Genomic DNA, 14,510 nt, shown 5'->3' with positions numbered 1-14,510 from the left:
ACAGTGTTTAGAAAAATATATAATATTTATCTGGTTAAATGCAGATCATAACGATAAATATTTAATAAGTACATGTTGAAACATCACTTCAGAGAATGATAAAAAGAGTCTTTAGTCTTTAAAAAGCAACAAGTGTCTCTTGCAAGCACAAAGTACCTGGTTTGCGTTTAAATTCTCCGCAAGGGACAGCAGAGGAGGAAATGTGTGGAAAACAGGAACGTGTACGTCGGTTCTCTGGGCGCACACAGATGATGCGTCGATAATTTTCCACGCAGGGAAGGCTTTGCGTCGATTTCTGACGTGCTGACTTGGATCCTCTTCGGTTTGCAGGGTATTCGGTCACCCTGGGGACATCCGCATCGTCCCCAGGATGCAGGATGAAGTCACAGGAGCTGCGTCAATCCAGTGGGTGATGCGGGGAAATTTCTGTCGCATGGCAGGTGCTGCGTCGATTGTTCTCACAGGAAGTCGGGCTGCGTCGTTCTGGCTTGGCTGTGCGTCGGTCCAGTAGGCCATGCGTCGAAAGTTCTGGTTCCAACGCTGGCGCTGCGTCGATCTCCACTCGGGGAGCCAGGCTGCGTCGTTCCGGTTCGGCGTGCAGTGATTTTCTCACCGCGATGCAGGCTGTGCGTCATTTCTGGCAGGCTGTGTGTCGAGTTTTCGCTGCACTAGGAGTTCTTTGCAGGAGGAAGTCTTTTTGGTCCTGAGACTTCAAAGAACAGGAGGCAAGCTCTATCCAAGCCCTTGGAGAGCACTTCTCAGCAGAGCCAGAGAGCAGCAAGGCAGCAGTGCAACAGCAGGGCAGCAGTGCAACAGCAGGGCAGCAGTCCTTTTCTGAAAAGCAGTCAGATGAGTCCTTTGGGCAGCCAGTAAGTTCCTCTTGGCAGGTTGCAGGGTCTTGTTCAGAGTTTCTTCATCAGTGGTATTTATCCAGAAGTGTCTGAGTTGGTAGGGTCAGAGGCCCTGTGTAAATACCCAAATGTGCCTTTGAAATGGGGGAGACTTCAAAGAGTGGCTTAGAAGTGCCCAAAGTCCCCTTTCAGTTCCATCCTGTCTGCCAGGGTCCCTGTAGGGGTTTGGCAGTCCATTGTGTGAGGGCAGGCCACTGTCCTTTCAAATGTAAGTGTCAGGCTGTCCACCCTCCCAACCCAGGCAGACCCATTCAGTATGCAGATGTGTGCAGGTGTGACTGAGCATCCTGTTTTTGAGGTTGTCTGAGTGAAATGCACAAGGGAGCTGTCAACTAACCTAGCCAGATGTGGATTGTAAGGAACAGAAGGATTTAAGTGCAGAGAAATGCTCACTTTCTAAAAGTGGCATTTCAGAAATAGTAATATTAAATCCAACTTCACCAGTATACTAATGTTAGCCTAGGACAGAAGCAGGACTCACAGCAGTGTAAAACGAATTTAGGAGTTCTACACTACCAGGACATATAAACTACACAGGTAAATGCCCTGCCTTTTACCTACATATCACCCTGCCCTATGGGTTACCTGGGGCCTACGTTAGGGGTGACTTACATGTAGAAAAAGGGGCTTTTAAGGCTTGGCAAGTACTTTTAAATGCCAAGTCGACGTGGTAGTGAAACTGCACACACAGGTTTTGCAATGGCAGGCCTGAGCCATGGTTAAGGGGCTACTTATGTGGGTGGCACAATCAGAGCTGCGGCCCACTAGTAGCATTTAATCTACAGGCCCTGGACACATGTAGTGCACTTTACTGGGGATTTACAAGTAGATTAAATAAGCCAATTGGGGAAAGGTGCATGCACCATTTCACACAGGCTGCTATGGCAGGCCTGTAATCACAGTTTGCATGGGCCTCCATGGGTGACACAATACATGCTGCAGCCCATGGGGGACCTCTGCTGTACAAATGCCTTGGGTACCTAAGTACCATATACCAGGGACTTACATGGGTGCAACATCATGCTAATTGTGGGGTGTAGAAGTTACTTACCAACTCAATTTATGGGAGAGAGCGCTGACAATAGGGTCCTGGTTAGCATGATTCCAGTGCACTACGGTATACTCACTGACACCATGCACCCACTCGGGGATAACTGTCAGAAAGGTACTACTGTCCTACATGTGCCTTTTTCACTTTTCTTCCCATGAACGTAATGATGATGTGCCTATCAAAATCAATGCTTAATAATGGCTGCTACTGTTTGTCCTTTCAGCTTAGGCCCTTATAGGGAACAATTTCATGATAAAGCATGCAATAGATGGGACAAACAACATGTTTTTCTCAAACTACCATAATTTCAGGTTTATTTTTGTAAACACTATAGAAAGTTCTCCAGAATCCTTTCGAAGTAGGGAGGATAACTCCATCCACTGCTTTACCCATCTCTTCAATCTTCCTCCAGGAAATCAGAACAGTGTTTTTAATGCTGCATATTGTTTTAAAACCTTTACATTGCTTAGTGTTTCAGTATATTTTGACTGCAGTATTATCTGATATGATTCCTTTTTAGGCAGGAATTGATTGATCATTACAGTAAACTATCTGAAGACGCAGCACGTAAGGAGCGAAGGGCCTTGTGGAAACTCCAGAGGCACAAACTGGAAACAGCCCGTCTCAAATTTTTTTCAGAAGATGAAAGACATACCCAGGTGCCTTTTAATGTGAATACTCAAATAAACTAAGACATATGGTGGTGTTACCTTGTATTTTTGTTTACCAATGTTTATTATTTAAATTTAGGAGCTGCTTGAACAATTTTCCAAAGGGGAATTGACCAACGAGGAGCACATTGTTTCTCAGTCAGCCATTCAGGACAACATGGACTTATCAATCACTCATTTGGGGAATGGGCATTCTCAGGTTAGTATTCTCCGATATTTTCTGATTATGACTTTCAGAGTTTGCTTTACATTTTGAAATAGTATGGACTGGATTACCTAATGGGTGGGCTGTGCTTTGTTTGAATAATTATCCAGTGTCTGTTGTCCACTAGCAAGTAAACTCTCAACTGTTCTGCTCGACAAATGCTGACTGCGTATAATTATTACTCTGTAAACCACAACCTTCTGTTGTAAATCCTACTTCCTCCCTTTCCTTAACATTTCAGATGTTACGATAGAACATACCCTCCCCTACCCAGGAACAGATATTTGTTCCACCTTCCTTGTGTAATGGCATGGAAGAGCAGAAATGTTATGTGATCCTATTCCTAGGAAACCTGTGATAGTCTGACAAGTTAAGAAGCATTGATTCCAGCATTTTCAGTAATGTCAGCGTCCTGCCTCTCACGTGAAAGAGCTGAAGCGAGAAGTGAATATCAATTCTTTAGTGTTAAAGGTCCAACAGAAAAAGAAAAAATAGATCTGGTTGGCTTCAAATTCACTTCTGAACTAAATCATGTGTGAAATTATTGCCTGGTTGTGAGCCACCTGTTATTGGTTTCAAAAAAAGAAATAACATCTTTGGTTTTCTGCTTCCTCTGTAAATTTGTACAGCAGCCTATGACAATGACCTTAAAACAGCTCTATATATAAACCACTCATTATTGCAGGAGCCAAATATGTTTCTGTCCTTTGAATTCCCTTTTTGCCTTTTGAGAACACCAACTCTATCTTGCATTTGGAAGCGTTTTATCTAACTGTTGCAATTCTGATATTTGCATCCCAGTTGGCAACCACATGTCATGCTTCTCCTGGGTGCTACTATACAGGTTTCTGGGTCCTTCTAGTCTTTGTGACTTTTCTTCCACTTTAATAGGGAACATGGGGTACTTCCAGGTGAGCGAGGGTCAACAAACTTAAGGAGGTCAGACCTGCTCCCATCAGTTATCCCCACAGATAGTGATGCCAGTAGTTATCCTTTTATCTTTTCATGTGACACAAATACACCTGGTGGACACCTTTTGAATTTCAGAAAAAAAATAATCTTTACATTGTGTCTGTGTGACAATGATGTAAGCATTTACAGTTCTAAAACATCCCTCATACCGTTTCAATTGAAAACTGTTGAAAAAAAACCTCCCAGTAGAATTAACTGCATCCACTGTGCCCGTGTTGGGCTCTTTGTGGGATTGAGTCTCAGAGGAAGATACATTTTAGTATTCAGTTAAATTGTTCAAGCCATTCACTTGGAGCCCTGATCCATACAAAAAGACATGAGCAAAGATCATCACATTTGCTACAAAAACTGTTGTGACAGAGCTGACATGTTTGGACCCTACCTCAGAAGTATCCATCACATGTTTTTGCTCCAAAATACAGTAACTGCCTATTCCTGACCTTATAATAACCCCTTCAACACCCGACTGGTTTCAGAACTTTTTTCCTAGCAGTGCTCCTGCCATCATGCATCTGTCTATTGGCTTCACAGTGCCCCAGATATGGTGAAGTGGAGCCGCATATAAGCCCTACGCCTGTGCACTGGCATTAATCCCTTTCTTTCCGTGCCTCCTTATATGGATCCAGACTTGCCTCCCAACTTTGTCGGTCTTCTAAGGAATAATGGCTCTACAAAAATAACAGGCAGACGTGCCGTGACTGCAGGAAGCAATTGTCTGACAGGGATCCACATGAGGTGTCCCTTTGGTACCTGGGCCCAATCCACAACAGGAAGTTGTATAGAAAGTGCACCCAAAAGCGATGAGAGACTGGGATGCGAAGTTGTATGTCATTGAACACAAGCAGAAATCGCTGCCCTCGAGCCCCTGTGTGGAGCCTGCTCCAAGTTGTAGGGGTAATTCCTGTGCCGTTCCTGTGACCATCCCACTTCTCGCTCAAAATCCTCTGTTAAGTCGAAATGGAAGTCCAAATGGAAGTCCAAATGCAAGTCTAAAAAAAGCGAAGCGGACTCGACCCATCCCACCATTCTGACTCCAAAGAGAAGAAACAAGGGTGTTGAAATGTCACTTGCGCTCAATTGAGGTCACTAGCCATGGAGCCAATACCTCAGTTCAGCCAGAGTTTCCTTGTCAACCCTGCAGCAGATTGAGGCCTTCAAGGAGGCCATGCTGCAAATTTTCAGTGCACTTCCAGATCCCACTGCCACATCTTTGGGCCACCTGGAATTGGGACCCAAAGAGGATACCTTCCCTGCACCATCTGTCCCCCTGAAACTTGTTACATGCCATTAATTATTTAGAAATAGACTTCTACTCTGGCCCCATTATCCACACTGGTTCCCTCTATCCCTATGCTGGTGCCAACACCGCCAGTGGAAGATCCAGTGTCGACACCCATGCTGAATTCTGAACCGAAGTTGACCCAGACTTGACAAATTTCCCCAGTATGAGACTACAACAGTGCAACCAGCTATCATGCACCCTGGCTCGAATCCTATGCCACTACCATGTAACAACTATTGACAGAGACTCCATTGTCTGATATTGTTGGTGATGGTGAGGAGGAAGGCTTGCTGCCCCCACATTACACTGATGATACCATTACCTTATACATTATATTCTAGTGGGCTTGATACTTCACCTGAAATAGAGCATGGGCCGCTATGTGGGCCACCAATGGAAGAAAGTGTGTAATTTGCAACAGTGGCATGAAGGGCTGCTGAAGAGCTAGAATTATAGCTAACATCCATTCATAATAAAACCAATGTTTTGACAGAAATTCTGTAGCCTGAGCAAGCAACATCTGAGCCCTTACTTCCATTTATTGACACCCTCATAGATACTCTCACAGCTATCTGGTCGAAACCATGTTCTTGCTCACCTGTGAACAGGCGGGTGGCCTGATGTCCTAGGCCAGTGTCTGGTACCCCGGATTTTCACACCAAGCACCCTACTCCTCAGAACCTTACTAGACAGGCCTTTGACAGGTAAGGTGAATCCTAACTCCTTTCCAACCACTCTTATGGGTAGAGAATTCAAAAGGATAAATGCCCTTGGTAAGCTTATATATTCCTCCGCTAGTCTGGCACTATTGTCTGTAAATAAATGTCAGGCCAACCCATACATGCCTTTTGGGACATGCCCCACAATATTTTGCCGGCACCCCAGAAGATCTTGGAGACTCTTTGGCCCTAACAATACATGATGGGCAGGTTACAGCAAAGTATTTTTTTATCTTTGAAGGACTGGATACCAAAGATTGCCCTGGTATGGCAGTAGGTACTAATGTTGTCCTTTGTAAACATGCCTGAATAAGGTCTGTGAGATTCTCTGGTAATGCATTGGATGCGCAAATGGACATGCCTTTGAGGGATCTAGCCTCTTCGGTGAGAAGGCAGACTTCTCTTTGGAATGCTTTAAAGGCAGCAGAGCTACAGTGTGTTCCTTGGGGCTGTTGACACCTGCCACATCTGGAAATTTAGAGGCTTTTCCAGAGGCTAGGGCATAGACAGAGACATCCTTCACAACTAATGATGCAACAGACAACCCAATACTTTTGTGGTTGCGATGACTGGCTACCAAGACAGACTCGCCACAGTCTGGTGTCAACCACCTCTGAAGGATGGTGATACTTTTGACATGGGTTTCACTATGAACAAGTCAAAGTCCCAACATTCAGGCTGTGAACCCAATGTTTCATGCTCTGTCCTGGGTCATAGTAAGTGTGGTTCTGAGGCTATTTGACCTCTTAGCCTCATGCGTCCTCCTGGTCATATGCAGCATATGCATGTTCTGCAGTGGAATATGAAGTTCCTGTAAGCTCAGCATCGAGGAAGCCTTTCCAACACCATCCCAGTCTTAGAGCAGATGGCTCAAGGTCTTCAGTAGTGGTCGATGGACTACAGTTTGTCCATTGGCAGACCCTCCCCCACCCAGAGCTGACAGAAGTTACTTTCGTCACTGCTGGTTCTGGGAAAGGTGGAGATCAGACAACTCTTATCTCCAGTGGAGGGCTAGCTCCACTTCAGTCAGCTGGAGCTATGGGCCATTCATTTGGCCCTGAAGGCCTTCCTGCCATTTATCAGGGGGAGTCTTCTCACACTCAAGACCACCACCATGTGGTACTGCAACAAGCAAGGCGAAATGGGGTCCTAAGTCTTGTTCCAGGAGGCTTTACGTTTCAGCAGGTAGCTACTGCGTCATGGCATCTTTCTGGTTGCTAGCCATCTGAGGTGTTTTTTGGGGCAGGCGGTTCATCAAATACCAGAGTGGACAAAGTGTGCAGACGTCATCTAGCAGTTGGTTCGTGGAATCTGTTTCCAGAAGTGGCACAAGATATCTTCCACCAGTGGGGAGGAACTCCGGCTTGGTCTCTGTGCCACAAACATGTGGTGTCAACATTTTACACACTGGAATTTCCACAAGAACATTCTAGCTGGATTGTAGCAGGGAACTCCTGTACACCTTCTCACCATTACCTCTACAGCACCTATTTCATAAGAAGATCAGGAACGATGGGGCCCTAGTCGTCCTAATGGCCTAGATTGGTCCAGGATAGTTTTTATTTGGAAATCCTGGGCATGCGCATCAGTCCTCCAGTCAGTCTGCCACTTTACAAGCACCTCCTGTTTCGGCAACAGGGCAGGGTCCTCCAACCAAATCTACACAATTTACACCTCCATCCGTTCAAATTGAGTGGCAGCAATTGACTGCATTCAGTTATCCATCTGAATTGGTGGATGTCATCCACAGCGCCCGACACCTATCCACAAAATCTATTTAGGCTGGGCATTGGGACAAAGTTGTAACCTGGTGCAGTGTCAGGACACTGACCTCTTACGGACAAAGCTGTCAGACATTCTTTAGTTGTGTTGTCTTTACCCCAGCAAGACCTTGTAGTTGGTACTGTAAGAGGTTATTTGTCAGTCCTTTCAGCCTTTTTACTTGTGGCGGACAAACCGCCCTTGTACAAATCATATATTGAGGTGAGATTTGTTAAAGGTTTGGCTTGTTTCCTCCCAGGGCAATTGAAATTCCGCAGTGGGACCTTCACTAGACATTGACTTTCCTCACATGAATACCCTTTGAGCCTATGCATAGCTGCTACCTGTGTCTCTTGACCTTGAAGACTGTCTTCCTCATTGTGATCGCATCACCTCATCACATGAGTTAATTGCAGGCACTATTGGTGCAGCTACTTTATACCATGTTTTTTTCCAAACAAGTTGATGCCGAGGTCTTGGACAGGCTTTCTATTAAGTTGTGACTTCCTTTTAAGTTGGGCAGTTTTTCACACTGACAGTTTTCTTTGCTCCCACTCACCACTCAAATGAAGAGAAGGCTCCATTAGTTGGATCCCAAAAGGGTGTTAAACTTTTACATAGGTTACATCAATGATCATCATGTGGACAGTCAACTTTTTATGGGCTTCTCTGGGGCAAGCAAGGGAGGAAACAGCCCTCAGAAGTTTTGACACCTCTTTCCACCAGCTCCAGTGCCACGACAGCTGCATTTGTGCACGTAGTGTCTATCCTTGGCATCTGCCAGCTGTGACGTTCATGAAGCATTACTGCCTGGATTGCCAGGATTAGAGGGAAGGACACTTTGCCTACTTGGTTCTGCAAAACGTTTAGATCTGAGTCCTCTCCAAAAACCATCCACGTTAGTGGAATTTACTGCTTAGGTATCTATTCTAAGGGTAGCAATCTGCAGTTTAAAGTACCCCTTAGACAAACAAGTGACTTACCTTCAGTATGTGCGGCTGTAGATACACATCCTCTGCTTATTCCTGCTACCTAGTCTTGGGCTGAAAGGTTGCAAATTTTTTTTTTATTTTTTTTTTTTAAGAAGCAGTCATCTTTTGAGTCACAGGATGTTGAGTGACTTCTCGATTGCAAGGCAATGATGCTGGGTACAAAATCCATTTTTAGATTGTTTTTCACCACTCTTCAGAAAATGCCCTCTGTGCCATGCTAACTATCCTTGAGCTGACCACAATAGCATTTATAATCTTTGTCTATCTCCAGACCATAACAACACTGAGTGTGCCTTCTGATTTGCCTTCTGGTGTAACAAGACCCTTTGTTATCAGGGAGACAGGCACTGGACCCACATCAGGTTGCAGAAACAGCTAATCAAAGAGGCCCCAGACATCTTTGGGAATCAGATCCCCCTCAGTGCCTTTAAGGAAGGAGACATCAAGTCTTCAGGCGTTCCATCTCACCATCCCAGCCGGAAGTCACTGAGTCCAGTACCTTCAAGGCCGATGAAGAGGAGGATGAATACGCTTCATCCACTTCAGCCAGATCACTATACGAAGATCACATCCAGACTTACTCATTGAAGGTCTCTTAATTTCCCTATGGTATTACCATTTTACTACAGATTATGTTTGAAACGTATAATTACAAAAAGGTCTCTTCAGACCTTCTGGCTTCTCCGTTGATGACCTTGTCGGCAGTGTATTAATCATTGACACAACCGACAACGAACTACCATCCCCTAAAGAGCAAAATAAATCAAACCTTTACATATTTCAGGAAAGGGAACAATATTGACTTTACTTTCAGAACATTCTTCTGTTATAACCCTAAAACATACATCTCCCAGAACGGTGTCACCAAACCATCCAAGACATCTTTTTGAATTGGAGGAATCTGATAAGGAGGGTATGTTTGGCGCAGCAGATAGCTGTACGAAACTTATTGTTTGTGGTATCAAATGGTATCAAGACCCAGATGATGATAGTTATGAGGATACGTACTCTCAATATCTTTATGAAAGAGAAACTCCGGCACCTAGAATCCTTACCAAACTTTCTAAAATCCTGAAGGGCAAGACTGGCATAGTATAAAACTGCTTAACAGTGGGATATGGGCCTCAAATCAACCCATGAAGCAGATTTCAGTAAACCTTGCAAATGATTCACGCTTAGTGATGACTGATTAATATTCATGATTCCCTGATCCAGCATCAATGCTTCAAGGAAAGTAAGTGCCTGCACCATTTTTGCCCAATCAGCTTTAACTTAGACCCAGCACACTGTTCCGTGAACATCTTTGGGACTGCCACCTGGATTAACCACATCTTTGCATTCACTGCCAATTTCTCGAATAATCCTACCAAACCAGCCTGACAATGATGATGGAAATAAAGAGGATGCACAAGAGGAAGAGGTGCTCCCATCTTTTTTCCCTTCAACCATAGGCCTAGAATGGGGCAATAATATCACATTTGTCGAAGGAGAGGCAGCACCATCTTCATCAGACCATAGCATCAGGGTAAAACCCAAGAAACATTGAAACATCAGTGAACAGTACCTGGTGACCACCACAGCACCTTTGCTACACCCTGTAGGGGAAAGGATTTTTCCTATATCAACTGCTGGAAAGTGACAACATACAAGTGCCCCCCTCAGTTACCAACCTGAAAACCTTAGTTTACCAAACTAAACCTTAGTTTAGTTTAGTTTATTTGGGATTATTGCAAACAGAGATACCTATAATGTTAAAGAAACAAGCCATAAAACCAATTTCTGAATCACAGCAAAATATAGCTGCCTTTTTTCATTTCTTTTTAATTAAGAAAACAGGAGAATGGAGACTAATATTGGACCTCTTCTAACTGAACGAACTTTTAAAAAAGAAAACAAATTGCATGAGTACACTTCAAGAAGTCCTCCAACTTCTACACAAGTGTGACTATCCAACTTAGACATACGAAATGCACACTTCCATATCCCTAGCCATCCCTAACTCAGAAACTATCTCATATTCAAAGTGGAAGACTGGCAATACTAGTTCTTGGTTGCTCCTGTTCAACATCAAACCAGCGCCAAGAATTTTCACAAAGTTCATGGCTCCAGCTGTAGTGCATCTGAGGTAGAGGAGGGTGTTTGATATTTCTGCACTTGAACTACTGGTTAGTCAATGGAAGATCTCTAAAGACAAAAGGGAAATATGTTAAAATCTGCTCTATGACTCTTTAAAGTCTAATGCTCAACTCTATATTGGTGTCCCACAGAAAAAATCTATTTTTAGGAAAGATCTTGGATACAGAGGTATGCAAAGCCTTTCCATCCGAGGAGAAAATAAATACGACAAACAAACTCATGCAGTACAATAGACACAGGGTTAATTTGAAGACAAGCACTTCTATGCTGGTGTCAAAAGAGGAACATCTAACTTTCCTTCAAGAGTTTTCCAACTTTGTCATGATAACATATGTATCCCTAGTCAGTGGGGAAGCACACCTTCAAGTTTAGCAGTGGGTGGTTTGTGGTCACCGACTGAAACCCATAATCCTATCCGTATTCTTGCACTAAGCGCCATTGCCCTCAGTCTACAATCTTACCTCCATAGGAGACAAGGAAGCTCTGTATTGATCTGCACAGACAATAGGACTTCATCTATTATCTCAACAAAAAAAGAGAAACTCAAACTCTTTCCCTATCAGAAGCAGCCCAAGAAACATGGGATTGGGTCATAAAGAGTAATAATCAAAAATACAGTAGAACATGTTCCAGTACTAGAGAACTCATGGGTGGACACAGTAAGCAGAATGTACAAAGAGTGTCACAAATGGGAGCTATATTAGACCTACCGAACAAAATTTTCAACTGTTTGGGAAGACCAGCACTGGATCAGTTTGTGACAGACTGGAACACGAGAGGCTGTTACTATGCCAGCAAGTACACCCTATCCGGGTTGTGGGAATTTGGTATGCCTGTTCCGGGACCTTTACCTACGCTTTCTCTCATTTCTGTTAATTGCAAAGGTTCTACATAACATGAAGAAAGAACCATGCTGGGTGACACTATTAGCCCAGTGGCAGCCAAGGCAGTATAGGTCAACAGAGCTTCTTCTCCTGTCAGAACGCCCACGCATACCATTACTGTTAATCCCAAATCATGTTTCTTGCAACTAAAGGCAAGTACTTCACCCAAACCCGGTATCTCAGAATGACTCCTGAACACAATGAATTTGATTGCTTAAAAATCGGAGACGATTTTAGAGACATTTTAGCCAAAGCAAGAGCTATTTCCACCAAAAAGCCATAAAGGACTGAATTAAAATGTTTCTGTATGTGGTTCTCCCAGACAAAAGTGCACCCGGTTTCATCGGAGCCACTTCAGATCTCTGTACCTCTTACAGTCGTCACATTCAGGTCTTGCACACTCATCAGTGAAAGTGCAGTTAGCAGCTTTGCAGAATATGAAACAACACAAGATCAGCACTCCTTATTATCCATCAGAATTATAAAGTAATTAAATAAAGTAATCTTCTAGGTTTCCCAACAGTAAAGCAACTACTGATTCCTCAGCATCTTAATACAGTATTTTCTCTTAAACGTCAGTTCGAACCAATACATAAAGCAGACTTTAAGTTTCTATCCTGGAAAATTGCACACGTGTTAGCTTTAACCTCTGCGAGAAGAGAAGTGAGATTTAAGCTTTTACAAAAAGAGCCTTATTTGCAATTCTGTGAATATAGAGTCACTCTGAGTACAAATCATCACTCTGTCCCTAAAGTGCAATTAGATTTTCATTTAAATTAATCTATAAAGCCTAAAACTGTTTTGAAAAAAATCCCAACATGGCAAGAGAACAGGGTGCTGCATTCCTGTTATATTAAGTGATGTTTGAAATTCTAGATCAGTAAAACAAGCAAGTTCAGGAAGTCTGACCATCTACTTGCTGCCCTGGAAAGGCCACATGATAACAAATCAATCTACTGCTCTCATAGTGTCTACTGCCATTGCATACAGTCATAATAAAGCAGGTCACCCTTTACAAACAAGAATCTAGCACACTCAGAAGTGTGCCAGATGCCACAGCTTTGGTTGTTGGAGTGTTGTTAGTGGACACTTGCTGTGCAGTAACATGGAAGAACATGCATACATTAACTCTCCATTACTGCCTTGAGTCTAAAGTGCTAAGAGATGCTGGATTTAGACTGGTGGTTCTGCATCATCCTTTTCAATAAGGTGAGCCACCTTTTAATTCATGCCTGCCATCCACAAACATAAGTGTGATATAATTCTGCATTTTAGTCTAATTCAAGCAAGTGAATCTATGAAGAATCCAATTTCGGAGAAGAAAAAAGTTACTTACATGTAAATGTATTTCTCCAGAATTGGTATGTTTCTCATGTGTAGGAGGCTGGCCTGGCTTGTAGTGGGTACCAAGGGGTACTTACACTCTGTGCCAGGTCCAGTTATCCCTTATTAGTGTAGAAGAGGTGTTTCTAGCAGCTTAGGCTGATAGAAGGTAGCTATAGCAGAGCAGCTTAGGCTGAACTAGGAGACATGCAAAGCTCCTACTATACCACTGGTGTCATATGCACAATATTATAAGAAAGCACAATACACAGATATACTAAAAATAAAGGTACTTTATTTTTATGACAATATGCCAAAAGTATCTCAGTGAGTACCCTCAGTATGAGGATGCCAAATATACACAAGATATATGTACACAATACCAAAAATATGCAGTAATAGCAAAAGGAAGTAATGCAAGCAGTGTAAAGTTACAATAGATTGCAATAGGAGCACATAGGTATAGGGGCAACACAAACCATATACTCCAAAAGTGGAATGTGAATCACGAATGGACCCCAAACCTATGTGAGCTTGTAGAGGGTTGCTGGGACTGTAAGAAAACAGTGAGGGTTAGAAAAATAGCCCACCCCAAGACCCTGTAAGGTAGGTGTAAAGTGCACCTACAACCCCCAGAGAGCACAGAAGTCGTGATAGGGGGATTCTGCAAGGAAAACCAACACCAGCAATGCAACAACAGTGGATTTCGGGACCTGAGTACCTGTAAGACAAGGGGACCAAGTCCAAGAGTCGCGACAGTGTTGAGAGTGGGAGGGTGCCCAGGAAATGCCAGCTGAGGGTGCAAAGGAGCTGCCACTGGATGGAAGAAGCTTGGTGTTTTGCAAGAACGAAGAGGACTAGGAACTTCCCCTTTGGAGGATGGATGTCCCACGTCGTGAAGATGCTTGCAGAGGTGTTCCCACGCAGAAAGACCGCAAACAAGCCTTGCTAGCTGCAAGGGTCGCGTTAGGGTTTTTGGATGCTGCTGTGGCCCAGGAGGGACCAGGATGTCGCCACTTGGATGAGGAGACAGAGGGGGTGCCCAACAAGTCAGGGAGCCCTCACAGAAGCAGGCAGCACCCGCAGAAGTACCGGAACAGGCACTTAGAAGAGGAGTGAACCGGAGTCCATGCGAAGTCACAAAAGGGAGTCCCACGACGCCGGAGGACAACTCAGAAGGTTGTACACTGCAGGTTAGAGTGTCGGGGACCCAGGCTTGGCTGTGCACAAAGGAAATCCTGGAAGAGTGCACAGGAGCCGGAGCAGCTGCAAATCACGCGGTACCCAGCAATTCAGTCTAGCGTGGGGAGGCAAGGACTTACCTCCACCAAACTTGGACTGAAGAGTCACTGGACTGTGGGAGTCACTTGGACAGAGTTGCTGAGTTCCAGGGACCACGCTCATCGTGCTGAGAGGGGACCCAGAGGACCGGTGATGCAGTCTTTTGTTGCCTGCGGTTGCAGGGGGAAGATTCCGTCGACCCAAGGGAGATTTCTTCAGAGCTCCTGGTGCAAGAAGGAGGCAGGCTACCCCAAGAGCATGCACCACCAGGAAACAGGTGAGAAAGCCGGCAGGATGAAGCGATACAAGGTTGCAGTAGTCG

The 14,510-nt window shown here is 44.2% G+C and overlaps 1 protein-coding gene across 3 annotated transcripts in view; it reads left to right on the top strand.

The window, feature by feature from the left end:
* TUBGCP6 (tubulin gamma complex component 6) overlaps positions 1 to 14,510 on the top strand; it is a 518,646-nt gene that overhangs the window by 259,811 nt on the left and 244,325 nt on the right. For all 3 annotated transcript variants that reach the window (XM_069229637.1, XM_069229636.1, XM_069229638.1), the window contains exons 15-16: positions 2,483 to 2,621; positions 2,713 to 2,832. In XM_069229637.1, the coding sequence (XP_069085738.1) occupies positions 2,483 to 2,621; positions 2,713 to 2,832 (259 nt within the window). The remainder of the gene's footprint in view (positions 1 to 2,482; positions 2,622 to 2,712; positions 2,833 to 14,510) is intronic.

Source organism: Pleurodeles waltl, chromosome 4_1 (genome assembly GCF_031143425.1).
Source record: "Pleurodeles waltl isolate 20211129_DDA chromosome 4_1, aPleWal1.hap1.20221129, whole genome shotgun sequence".
Lineage (NCBI taxonomy): Eukaryota > Metazoa > Chordata > Amphibia > Caudata > Salamandridae > Pleurodeles > Pleurodeles waltl.
This window is presented reverse-complemented; position numbering and strand designations above follow the sequence as displayed.